The sequence below is a fragment of the Lygodium microphyllum genome, chromosome 9 (genome assembly GCF_053477565.2).
Source record: "Lygodium microphyllum isolate KBCC chromosome 9, Lygodium_microphyllum_v1.1.10, whole genome shotgun sequence".
Lineage (NCBI taxonomy): Eukaryota > Viridiplantae > Streptophyta > Polypodiopsida > Schizaeales > Lygodiaceae > Lygodium > Lygodium microphyllum.
The window spans coordinates 26,989,975-27,003,482 of NC_141143.1; the positions used below are offsets into that span (position 1 = coordinate 26,989,975).

At 45.4% G+C, this 13,508-nt stretch overlaps 1 protein-coding gene across 3 annotated transcripts in view; it reads left to right on the forward strand.

Annotated features, from left to right (window-relative positions):
• ERA1 (Prenyltransferase family protein) overlaps nt 1-12,394 on the forward strand; it is a 74,892-nt gene extending 62,498 nt beyond the window's left edge. For all 3 annotated transcript variants that reach the window (XM_087684441.1, XM_087684440.1, XM_087684442.1), the window contains 7 exons: nt 9,215-9,266; nt 9,365-9,429; nt 9,598-9,654; nt 10,055-10,127; nt 10,991-11,080; nt 11,159-11,536; nt 11,992-12,394. In XM_087684441.1, coding sequence (XP_087540567.1) covers nt 9,215-9,266; nt 9,365-9,429; nt 9,598-9,654; nt 10,055-10,127; nt 10,991-11,080; nt 11,159-11,536; nt 11,992-12,249 — 973 coding nt within the window. In that variant the 3' untranslated portion in view covers nt 12,250-12,394. The remainder of the gene's footprint in view (nt 1-9,214; nt 9,267-9,364; nt 9,430-9,597; nt 9,655-10,054; nt 10,128-10,990; nt 11,081-11,158; nt 11,537-11,991) is intronic.
• The last annotated feature ends 1,114 nt before the right edge of the window (nt 12,395-13,508 follow it).

Below are 13,508 nucleotides of genomic sequence, written 5' to 3' on the forward strand. Positions count from 1 at the left end.
AGAGCTTCTTGCTCTATGACAGGTGCAATCCATGACAGGTTACCAATATCCTTTAGTAGGTTGTTCAAGCAATGAGCCATACAATATGAAACTGTGATATGTGGATAATATCCCTGAATAATAGCACCTGCTGCCCTATTTGCAGGCTCTCCATTTGCAACAAATCCCACAACATGCTCTGGGCCAATAAGCTCAATACCTGTAACCCACTCTGCTGCAAGTACATCTGCTGACTTTCCTGTCCCCGATGCATCATGTGAAGATATAAAATACATTTCCCCACGAGAATAAGCAACCATACCATGAATGGATTGCTTGCGTGTATCACTCCAACCATCAGCAATCAAGGAAACTCCATTTTTAGCCCACATGCTCTTTCTAGTCACTGTTGCTTGCTCAACAAGGCGCTTTTCCTTGTCGAGCAAAGTGGTGCGTAAGGTCTCTGATGATGGAGGTACATACGAAGGGCCATACTCACCAATCTTCTTGCACATCAATTTAAAATACTCAAACTTGGCTGCACGAAATTGAATGTGGTCATGATAAAAATAGCGTGCCACTAATGTATCCACCTCTTCCTTCTTCTTGGGATCCCAACTAGCATCAAGTGTGCTTTGTCTACGTGCAACATGTGGCGTTGTTGATGCCATGGCCGATGCAATGCCTGTAGTAGGTGTGGAGGTAGCACTTCCTGATACTGACCCTGCTCTAGATACATCTGATGGGGATGGTGTCATAAAAGTTGCAGGGTCAACTGCAACACGTCGTGGTCTAGATGCAAGATAAGCTTGTTGACCTGCTACACGGTTACGAAGCTCCCTTTGCTTTTCCAAGGTCACATTTGGACAAAACTGCACCTCTGAAATTGGCTCATGTAGGAGATGAGCTCGTACTTGATTATGCATAAATATTAAAATTTAAAATGGAACAAGTGGCAATTGGTAGTCCATATTCTAATATTTAAGTAACTTTGAAAAATGAAAATAATAAAAATTTGAAATACAAGTGCTCGAGCCTCGGCTCAATGGATTACCTTGTTTGCTCCACTAGTTCGCTTGTATGGGCAAAGCTTGCAAGTCCATGGTCGAGATCCTCCACCACTCAAAGGGCGGTCAGCATTTACTTCTTCCCACCATGACCAATCATCAGATCTTCTTCCTCGACCACCAACCCGACGAGCGGGGCGGGAAGATGAAGCCATTTATGATTTCAGGCTGAAAATTGAAGGCCTTAGGTTCAAGAGTCGAGAGAAGGAAAAATTGAAGGCTGAAAATTGATTATTGAAGGCTTGAGAGAAGGGAGAAGGCTCAAGAGTCAAGACTCACTTAAGAGTCGAGAGAGAAGGGAAAGGGAGAGAAGGGAGAAGAAGAAGAAGGTTCATGGAAGAAGGAAGAAGAGAAGGGAGAAGTGAAGAGAAGGTAGAAGGAAGAAGAGAAGGAAGAGAAGAAAGAGAAAGAAAAGAAAGAAGAAGAAGGAAGAGAAGGAAGAGGTTGGAGGTGGGAGGAGAAAGAAGAGAAAGAAGAAGAAGGAAGAGAGGGAAGAGAAGGAAGAGAAGAAAGAAGAAGAAGGAAGAGAAAGAAGGTGGCTGGGCCCTGGGGTCTAGGGGTAGGATGCAGGCGGGTCTCGCGAGCAGGATGCAGGGCCCAGGCGGGAGCAGGACGTAGGCTAGGACTGGGCTCAAGCCTCAGGCGGAAGCAGATGGGAGCAGGAGAACTGGGCCAGGTGGGAGCAGGCGGGACGTAGGAGAACTGGGCGCAGGCGGAAACAGTTAGCGGGCGGCCCGTAGCTAATTTTTGCCACGTGGGATTCCTTGTCCCGTTTCAGACACGGAACGCACTGCCTGAAACGGGACAGGGAACGTTCCATCATTTGGAAATGCGGTCCGCGACGGATACATGTCGGGGACGGCGATTCCACGTGCCGAGGGGCTGTTCCGGCCATTTCTTGTCACTATGCCTAATGTGTTGGAACTTTACCTTGAAGCATTTCGCTTGCAACCTACCTTGATCCCTTGTATCTCTAAGCTGAAATAGATTGTCAAAGTGACAATTGCTTAAGAAAGAAATTATGTACAGAAACAGATTTTGTACAGGTTGACACTTATTGTGTCCATATGGTTTTCTCAGTGCTAAAGAAGTGAGTATTGCTTGCAAGAATACAGTTTTTACTTCTATTGAATTGAATACATGTTGTAACAATGGTTACTCGATCGGGCATGTATTCTGTGAATTGACTCAGTGGGGATATCATTTTGATGTACCGGCCACTAGATCTCTAGTCAGGGTGATATGGAGTCATCAAATGAGAATTTGCCACTATGGGGATATCATTGTGGTGTACCGGCCACTATATCTGGAAATAGTGATGTGGAGTCACATGATGATAGTCTCCCATGTTTCACAGTTAGAACATACATGTGTTAACAGTGTGTTCAGTACACAATGTTGATTGATAGCATGTATATGTTGTACATGTGGTGCCAAGTGTAAGTTCACTGGGTTAGCTGGAAGCATGCATGACATTCATGCAAACGAGGACATTTGCGATTTCGAGAGGGAGGTATGTCACAAGACTGTGACAACTATTACCTTTTTGTTGATTTCTTTATTACATATTTTATTTGGTTTTTCTTTTTGGAAGAATCCCTCTTGAAATCTAAACGCCTGAGTTGCATGGCCAGTATGTGAAACGGACAGGAATGTCTAGTGAGTCAAGACTGGACAGTTAAGGTCCAGTATAAGTCTGGAAGAGACTGATGGCACTGTAGATTGACAGGTCTGGAAGAGACTTGTGAAAGTGTGTATGGACAAGTGTGTTGAAGAACTAGCCTGGAAGAGACTAGTTCAAAGTGAAGATGGACAAATCTTCAAGAGATTAGTCCATGTGAGGTCATCAGTGGAAATTCACTTTCAGTTGAGCTACATTGCAAATCTGGATGTAGCCATAGTCTGCAAAGATGGTCAGAAGACTAGTGGGATGCAATGGAAGCAACTCCTAAAATTGAGGGAGTTACTATTTTTGGACCTCAGAATCTGTTCGCGTCATTATCTTCGTTTTTGTACGAGGATTAATCTTCTGGTTTGTGCCGAGTTCAAATTTTGAACCGAGGATGGAGAATTTTAGACCGAAAGGTTTAAACAGGAAAATTGTTACATGTAAGCCATGTGTCACAATTTGGGCATAAATTCCCAAAAGAGAGAGAGAGGGCAGCACAAAAACGAGTTTCAATGCATGGGGGGCTCATTTTTGTGAAAGGGAGATGGATTGCTGCAGATGGAGGGCTCTTGAGAGCTGGTTTACCTTGTCTATGATGCACAGAGGCTAGAGTTTGCTTCCTACTCTCTCTCTTTCTCTCCCTGACAGTATGGTTATGCTGCAGAATCAAGGGCCTTTCTTCTGATTCAGGTACAGCTGCGTGGAATATGCTGTTTTTGCATGAGGCAAGAGCCTCCCTTCTCTAGGAAAAGGAGCAGTTGTTTGCAGTTTCCAGCAGGGACAGGTGAGGGTGTTAACCTCACCAAGCAAGTGACTGAAACAGCACTGAACCAGAACTGATTCTGGACTGTTTAGAGGGTATTTCAGAGCCCAATTGATGTCAGAATCAAGGGGCACTTGGCACAGATGATGCAGGACAGTGCAAGGAACAATATGAGCTGAAAACAGGTTTCAGAACAGGTCTGAACCAGTAAATACAGCAGGCTGAAATGGTCAATTCTGCACTCCAACCAAAAGATTCAGACTTGGGCAGAGTTTCGCCTCCTAGTCAGCTTGTTTTGGGTCAGTAATTGTACTGTTATGCTGTCAAATTTCACATAGAATAGGTGAAAGACAGCCCATTGTACTTTCTCCTTTCTAAAAATAAAGAAATACTGCAAGGGGCGCCTAACTTAGGGGCCAACAGGGTGTCTGTGTGGCAACAGGAGCATTCTAGCTTCCTGCATTTCTTCTTGATTCTGTGTCTTTAAGTTCAGGTAAAGTGGATGACTGTAAATTGGGTGAAAGTATTTATGTAATTTTTGGTTGTACACTACCGCCCTTTCCAGTGAACAGGCCGGTTACACTGTGTACGAGACCATGAGATGATAGTGGCAAGGAGGGTTCTATGGATCAGATTGGATATTGGGGATTTGTTCCTTGGAGTTCTCAATGTCTATGCCCCTAATGAGGTTAGGGCATGTAGCAGATTGTGGGTAGAGATCGCTGCAGGACTCCTAGAGATGGGCTCCTGGATTGTTGGAGGAGACTTCAACAACCTGGAGGCTGTAGAGGACCAGTAGGGCAGAGGCAGAAACTACCAAGGCATGGTTGGGGAGGAGCAGGAAGCATGGGAGGTCTTTCTACTGGCAGTAGGAGCACGCGATGCTTGGAGAGACCTTGCCTTCCACAGGAGGGAGAGGTTGCTGGACTTCTCTTGGGGATATAGGCGGCTAGGTGGAGTCCTGGTCTAGTGGTTGGACAGGTTCTATGTGGGAGAGTGGGGATGCTCTCGTGGAGGCCAGGTTGGGTAGTTGGCGAGCACCACTTTGTTCGATCATTGCGTGGTTCTCTTGACACTTGACCCCCCAGCATCTGCCCTAGACACACGATCCTGACTCGATCTATAGGAGGGATGAGGTGAAGAGGCAGATTGAGCAGATTTGGACCAGGGAGTGGGGTCCTAGTTGAGTCGAGCAATATCTGCTAGGAGGCAGCCCTACAGGCCAGGTAGCAGAGTTGGGAGGAGGAGAGAGCACTTCGGCGGGACCTTGCAGCCACACAGAGATTATTACAAGAGGCACCAGGGGATTCCACCCTCCACACATAGGAGGTGCGCGCACGAGTAGCCATTGCCGGCCTAGAGGATAGGTGCTTGGAGTTCTCATTCCGCACCTCAGCAACTTTCTGGGCACGGAAGGCGGACACGATGTGCAAGGAGTTTTTCTAGGTACACCAGTCCCGCACCTCAAGAGAGCAGATACGTAGCCTTCGGGATTAGTATGGGAGGACTCGTTCTAGCCCAAACAAGGTGATGGAGATTGCCACTGCCTACTACAGACGCCTTTTCCAACAGGAGATAGCCTCAGCTAGAGCAGAGCGATGTAGATAGTAGGTTTGGGATCACATCTCGTCACTCATCACAGAGATGCGATGCTCCCTCCTAGCCCCCTTCACAAAGAAGGAATTGGAGGAGGCTTTTTATACACAGGACGGGCAGAAATGCTCGGGAGAGAATAGCCTTTCTAAGGCCTTTTTCACTACCTATTGGGAGGTGGTGAAGGACCCCTTACTGATGGCCTTCCATGAGATTTTCACTTTAGGACAGATGCCAAGGAGTCTTTCGGCAGGCCTCATCAGTCTCCTCCTCAAAGGAGGGGGAGACCGGTTGGAGCTTTCCCAGTGGAGACCAATCACCCTTTTGTTAGTGGCCTATAAGGCACTGGCAAAGATGATTGGTAGGCGACTCCCCCCGGTGCATCCAGATATCATTCATGACACACAAATAAATTTTGTCCAAGATAGAAGCATCCTAGACTATGCATTCACCTTCTTTGAGGTGACAAAGTGGGCTCAGCACAATGGGCAGGGACTGGCCGTACTACTACTGGACTTTGAGAAAGCCTATGATAGGGTGGACTAGGATTTCCTAGAGGGCACCATGGTGAGGTTAGGCCTCCCCCATGCATGGATCTGTGGGGTCTCCGCACTTTATAGATCGGCTACTAGCAGGGTTCTCACAGGTGGTAGGCGAGGGGAGGAGTTTCGGCTGGAGCGATTGGTTTGGCAGGGCTGCCCTCTGGTCCCATACCTGTTCTTACTCTTGGCAGAGGCGATGTTTCACTTCCTCAGGTCACGGGTGAGCGGGTTATGTAGCCTCCGACTTCTAATGAGAGAGGAGATGGAGTTGTTAGACTCAGAGTATACGGATGATACATCACTCTACATAGAGGATGATGAGTTGGTGCTGGAGAGAGTGAGATTGGCTCTTGAGGTGCTCTGTACTGCAGCGGGAACAAAAATCAACTAGCGAAAGTCAGTTGGATTCCTTACAGACTCGGACTCTAGTACAGAGTGGGTTGTCCACCTGGGATTTAGGTGGGTGAGTAGAGGGAAGATAGTCCGTTACCTAGGGTTCCAGGTGGGACTTGACATTACTCCCGCCCAACAGTTTTTTCCAGTCCTCGACTCTGTTCGGAGGAAGCTGACCTACTGGAGTACTGCTCCCCTCTCCCTAGCAGGCCGAGCCTTGGTGGTTAACTAGGTCCTCCTAGTGACGGCTTGGTACATCGCCTCGTGTTGGTGCTTCTCCTCATCCTGCGTAGTTCGGCTTTGTCGCCTAGTGCGGAATTTCCTTTGGGCAGGGTCTGACGGTTTGAGGGATTCCTAGGCCAAGGTGGCGTGGGCGGCCATTATCCGACATCGGTCAGAGGGAGTATTAGAGTATGGCCCTCTTGAGCAAGCTAGTAGTCTGCGGCCTCACACCAGGAGGGCAGATCTCGAAGGTCCTACTGCAGGAGGGTCTTCAAGATTGTAGACCAAGGCTTGGTGGTGAGTGGAGGCCGTCCTTGAGATGGATCTTCACAACAGCCCAGATCACCCTCCCCAGATCCCTCTTCTCACGCAGCTTGCTCCGTGTGTGGCAGGGCTTCCGAAAAGCCCTAATCTAGAGCCTCCTAGGTTGCCAGGAGGAGATAGATCGTCAGCCGCTGATTTGGAACCCCTAGGTCAGAGATCGGGATGGGGCATAGATTGGCGAGCGCCCCTATATCCAATGGGCTGGTTGGGAGGCCGACCTGGTTCGTACCATCAGGACATGGTGGGAGGTGTACAAGATGATGGACGAGGAGGTGCTACAGCGAGTATCAGGTTGCTAGAGAGGAGTTGAGCTGAGGAGAAGGAAGATAGACACAGCAATACCTCAGGAGTGGCTTGCTCCCTCGATACGGGAGCCGATAGAGCTCGAGGAGGTATGGGCCGCTAGGTTTTTACCAGCAGGTATCCCCCTACAGGTGGCAGGTAGAGTGGGCGGCGCTCCCCCTGGGACCTTCTTCACTGTGTAGGAGGGGGGGCGTCTGGCCCTTGATAGAGGGTAGCAGGATGAGGGGATAGCTGTCCTTTCATGAAGGAGGATTCGGATGATTGGCCTCAGGGGAAGATATGGCGGTTGGACCCTTATGTCTTCTGGAAGGAGCTTAGGGAGTGGCGCCTCTAAATCTGGGAGGGCGGGCCACTTGATGAGCTGGAGTGGGATTCGAGAGAGTGGCTATGGCCAGCCACTGCGGTCGCCAAGAAGCCATCGAGGTTCCTGGAGTACACTGCCAGGATTGGCATACACGTATTGATGCAGGAGGACATGGATTGGGTGTCGTCACGTAGCAGGCACTGGGCGGAGCACAACATCACTGAGCCTTTCCGATGGTCCTTTTGGCGCTGCCTATGGGATAGCTGGAGGCCGAGGAGGGTATCATATTTCTTATGGTTTGTGGCACATGGAGGTTTGGCGGTGGGAAGTTGGCTAGCCTAGATGCAGGAGGAGGGAGGTTGTAAGAGTTGCACACAGCAGCCTCTGGAAGCCCCAAAGCATTGCCTTTGGTCGTGTGAAGCGGTGCAGCTTGTGTGGAGAGGAGCATGCCGTATCCTTCCCCGTATAGCACCCAGCCTTGGATGTATCTCATGGGGAGCTTTGTGCTAGCAGGCAGTTAGCACAGCTCTGGACCTCCATCATCCACTCCCTCCGCGGCTGATGGGACTTGCTGTGAGTCTAGGGCTCATCAGGAGCTCCGTTGTCATTTCATTCGTACTTGGGGCGGCCAGGACCTGTTTTTCGTGATGCAAGTGGGCAGCCCCAGATGGCGATACACCCCCTCCTCCATGGCTTCTGGCCCCCATCCCCCCTAGACCGCCCTGAGAGGCTTGTACATCTGATATATCTGTGACTGTGCATCAGCTCTAGCTAGTCTGTTGAGCATGAGCACTTCCTTGTATTCAGGTTTTTTCTGAAGTAATATAATTAGCCACACTTAATTTGCAAAAAAAAAAAAAAGGTCTGTGTATTGAGACTTGCCTATTGGTCTGTCTGTTAAGATGGGTGACACTAAGCATCCTTATAAAGTTAATTGGGATGCCCACCAAATCTCCAAGGGACCTAGAAGAGCTGCATATTTTTCTAGATTTAGCCGGATTTTATTGTAGATTCATTCAGGATCATGCAAAATAGCTTTTCCCAAGATTAAAGGGAAGGGGAAAGACTTCCAATGAGGAACAAACCAAAAGTAAAGCTTTGGAAGGCTTAAGATAGCTGTCCCCAAGATTAAAGGTAAAGGGAAAGACTTTGAATGGGGAACAAACCAAAGGTAAAGCTTTGGAAAGCTGAAGATAGCTATTGGTATACATCCAAGTTTAAATATAGTGGATCCCAACAACCCTTTGCGGTTGAAACTAATGCAAGTAATTTTGCAATATTTGCAGTCTTGTTGCAAGAGGGTTGATCTATAGCTTTTGAGGTCAAGAAGCTTGACCATGCACAACAGAATGATTTTTTCATAGCAGGGAGCTCTAAAGAAATGGCAGGTGCTCAACAGGTTCATAAGGCAAGTCAAAGCACCATGGTAATTGTGCCGTGTTATTTAGATTCAATCAATCTTGAAGTCTGCTTATGGAAAAAGGTCTTAATGAATATTGGATGCCCGCCTTCGAGTGGATTTTCATCCATGCCATATCATTGGTTCTTGAAATATTTAGAACCTTAGTTCAAGAGCTCATAAACTGCCTGTTAGTTGTAAAGTAGTTCGCTGTTTTAGGTATTGTCTGATGGCTCAAGATTGTAGCCACTGAATTTGTGGTCAGTGCTCTATAGATAAGCCCTGCAAGACTGTGCTGGTACTCTACTTATACATTGCGTAGCGTTGTGCGTTTATTAGTAGGTGGAATCTGCTTTGCCAAAAGAAAAGAAAAAAAGAACTCAGTTTTGAAAGAAGAAATCAATGTTTTTTGTAGCTATTTGGTCCATGTCCTATAAAGGCTGTATTGGCAGACATCTGTAAAGAAATTTGCATATGATAAGTAGTCTTCTGTCATCTATAAGGGCTGAAAGGGCTTTAGAGTTGATAAAATCACCATATTGCATGTTCCAGAAGTATAGTGATTGGCTAAAGTAACTGTTTAAATCCAAAAGAGAAGTAGGTTTTACTGTTTTGCCATTTCAATAAGTAGTTCTCAGATTTCAATTCAAATGCAGAATGCATGAAAATGGAGAAATTGATGTGCGTGGATGCTACACTGCTATAGCGGTCAGTCATATTGCCAAGTTTGTCACATGTGTTGATTGTTTGAAATACAGCTGGATGAAGTCTGGGGAAGCTCAAGAACTGTATGAATGCCTTTACAGGTTGCACATTTATTGGACTTCATGATTCCAGCTGTAACTACTGGAGTTGCTGAATATATTGTTAGGTGATAAACAAACTCATGCATACTCAACAATAATAATAAATATACAAGATTCTGCCGATTTCTATATGTATGGTTCTATGACAAAAGCTGGTCTTACTGATAAATCCAAGATATGTCTGAGCTTTAGAAGTAGTCATCTTGGTAATGCTTCTATCTTTTGGTTTGCAGTTGTCAGACTCATGAAGGTGGCATTGGGGGAGAACCAGGGGCTGAAGCGCATGGAGGGTGCTTTTTCGAAACTCTCTAGGGGTGTAAGCAATCAGTTTTGGGAGTGTTATCTGGCCAAGTAGCATACGTTAGCAAAGAAATCCATCCATGCATATACTGTTGAAAGCACAAGTTAGGATGAGTACTTTCAAAAGCAGTTGTCCTGTCACTTAGATAGGTGAAGCATTTTTGAAACCCTTGATTTGAAAGTCGCAGTGAAGTGTGGAGATCTAAAGATAAGAAACTAGTTCCTGAATATTGATGTGACAATGATATTGTCTGGGAATAACATAGTAGCTGTTGATTCTAGATGCTGCTACTTGCTTGTTTTGAGCAAAATGGTATTGTCTGGGAATAACATAACATCTGTTGATTGTAGATGCTGCTGCTCACTTGTTTTGATCAAAATGGTTTTTAGGTACACATATTGTGGACTCGCTGCACTCGTACTCCTAAATCAAGCACATCATCTAGATCTTCCGCACCTGGTGGTAAGTGTGTCAGAGTGTGGCTGCATCCACAGGGTTTTCCTCTAGCTAATAATGTGGAAGTGCCAATTTTCAGTATGGGAGGTCACAATGGCTCATGATAGCTTCTTTTTGTGCACTTTTATTGCTGCCTTTGACAAATTTGTTATTGATAACATGAGCATTTCTGTTCCTAGCCTGATTTTCATGTAAAGTCTTTCCCCTCCCCCTTTTTTTTCACTGCATGGTGGGCCAGGCCATCTGGGGGCGGGATTTTGGGGGTTTGTGTGTTGTGTGTGCCTGCTTCATCTGGACTATCGATTGGGTTTCACAAGTATGACATTCCTATGGGCCTTTGCTTTTGTCATTTAACTGTCTGGGTTGTGAACTAAGCACGATCATAATAGGGCAATAGAACTGCATGAGTGCAGTCGATTTACATCAACTTGAGATCTTGGTTGGAGTAAGTGACAAGTAGTGTTGCATTTGACAGCCTGGGTTGATTATGCCAATGTGTTGGCTCATTGCACTCACTTAATCTTTAACACAGTTTTTACAGTCAAATTTTCAAATTCACTACAGATCACTAATGGTAAAACAGAAAACAAAAGCTTAAATTATTTTCCCATGTCAATGCATTTTCCAACAGTTTGGGGACAGTTAAGATGTTTGAAGACAAGCTCGTAAGTTGTCATTAGTATGACCTTTACCATATGCACGTCTACATCAATTTAGATTTGAAACCATTTTTATGATCTGTCGCTATCCTGAATGTGAATACAAGCATCACACAGAACTAGGGTGTTTGTTCGTCCATGTATCTGCTTATTGGTAAATAGGATGCCATTTGCTAAATATCAGTGAACCTAGTTGTGGTTCTGGTACAGAACTGGACAGTTTTTAGACAAGGGAAGGTTGAAGGTGGGTTTCAAGGCAGAGTCAACAAATTAGTGGATGGATGCTATTCATTTTGGCAGGTATGATGTACATATTTTTTATCATCAATTTCCCTTACTATTCATTGACATGTCATACAATTGCGCTGCTCTTTTCAGGGGGGGCTTTTCCCTCTGATTCAAAGACTTGCTGAAGAGCTCATCAGCCCTGAGGCTACAGCCAATCGGTTGCTTAACCAGAAACAACATGCAAAGCCTACAAGCTTTAGTAGAACCACAGTTGCATGTCCAAGGCAGGAGCCATTACATACTGGACAAAATCATGGTGTTGTATCTGATCCAGGTGCTGTGAGTGCAGCAGCACTTTTTCCTGCTGTGAATGACGTCAGATGGAAACAGAGTCCTGGAAATAATGAGGAAAGAGGTTCTCCTATCGATGTTGTTCAGGGTAAACAAGCAGGCTTCTCCGACGTCATACAAATGGGTCCTCTTTTCAATCCACAAGCTTTGCAAGCTTACATATTATTGTGTTGTCAGGTATGATCCTTACCTAAATGTTAGCCTTGGTAGTAGAAATATAGATTCCTAATCTGGCCTTTTTTTTTTTTTTCCCCCGGTTTGGTTGGAGGGGGGATCAAAATGGTCTGAAATTGGACATATGCTTCATGAAATTGGTGTAATTCAGAGTCTTGCATAGCCTATGCCTAATGAACCCTTGCATCTTTATTTTCATCACCAAACACTTAAGTTCCATCTGATGATAGTGGCGGTGAAGGTTTTGTCTGATGGTTGATAGCTTTATGTAATTGCTGATTGCTTGTTGACCTGGTTAAAACAAGTGCAGGACATTATGCTTTCTAATTTGAAATCACTCTTCATAAGATTGAATGCTCTTAAATTGCACAGAAACTTGGGACTACAGTAGTTCAAAGAGGATTTACTAGTAATGTGGGAAGTTCTAAGCAACATGTGCATTTAATATTGCTTATCAGGCTCTTGAAGGAGGGCTTCGTGACAAGCCTGGCAAGGCACGGGATTTTTATCATACATGTTATTGCTTGAGTGGGCTCTCAAGTGCTCAGTATTCGTTTTCAACAAGGTTAGGAGGACCACCATTGCCATCTCATGTATTGGGTCCCTATGACAACTTGCTAGAGCCAACGCATCCACTCTGTAATGTGGTTTTGACAAGGTATCATGATGCTCGAGAGTTTTTCACCGAGTTGTCTGGTGATGAAGGAAAGATCTAAAGCTAAGATTGTATCAACACCCGTGTCATCAATCAATATATCGATAGATGCACAACTAAGTGTACTACATTTAATTAATAAACAAACAAGCTTTATGGCTATCCTTTATTTTTTGCTTAGAAAAATAAATAAATGAGCTATGGTTTCACCAAAAAAATGTGTAATGTACTGGTATACCATTTGATTGAAAATTGTAGTGGATGCAAGAGTACAAGAGTCACAAAAAGCTAAAGAGATGACAGAATAGTTGCGGAAACTGCCGTATGTCAGGGGGGAGAGAGAGAGAGAGAGAGAGAGAGGCGCACGCACGCACACATTCTCTATCTCTCTCTCTGTGTATACCAGTCTCTGTGTTTTCATCTGTCTTTGAATGTGTGCGTGTCTGGTAATGGCACTTGGTGTGGATTATTGCGATCACTCAAAGAAACAGTAGTCAAAGCACGTCTTGTTCTGTATCTTCTCCACCAGTCGAGCAAACGGACAGCGGATCCTCTTATGTTTGTACTGTGGCATTGCCATTCCCTTGTAATGATGTATGTGTATCCTCCATTCTACCATGATTGGTGAAGGATCCCATTTGCCTTGTAAGATCTTATAGCTATGGAAACCCCGAACTCAGGCAGTCGGCACGATGACGAAGTAAGTCCACTTGAGAAGGCAATTTAGGCACATTTTTCGCACTGGCTATTGTTGAATGGCGAAATAACTAAAACCCTTGAGAGATGGGTTACAGGCTCTCCTACTTGCATGTCAATGTTGCTTGGGATTTGCCCACAAAGCCATGGAACTCCTCACCTGTTTTCTCATTTGCTAGACGGCATATCTTCACTAGAAACTAGGCGCTAAGGACTAATTTTCATAGGAGTCAGCTTTGCTTCACTTGTCTAGTATGTTGAAATAAGGTGACCCGTCTTGCTTTATCCCATATGAAATTGCTTTCGTAATGTCTATTCTTTGAGCAAACTTTGTTTAGCTTTTGTTTCAATTTTTAGATTTGCAAAAACTCTATTAGCTTTGGCAACATTTTTTAGCCTTTTTGTAGGTAGCTAATGTAAGTGAAGAGTGCACTATATAGAGTGCTCAAGATATGGGGGACAAAAGTTCACTATTGTACCATCCAAGATGTTTGATTCCCCCCCTTCGTGGCGCCGCCACAACCCTACAAACCCCTCAGCAGCGTCGCCACAACACTATTGTACTATCTAAGATTGTGTGTGTGTGCGCGTGCGTGTAGTCTCCTTGCAAAACTCCTCTTTATG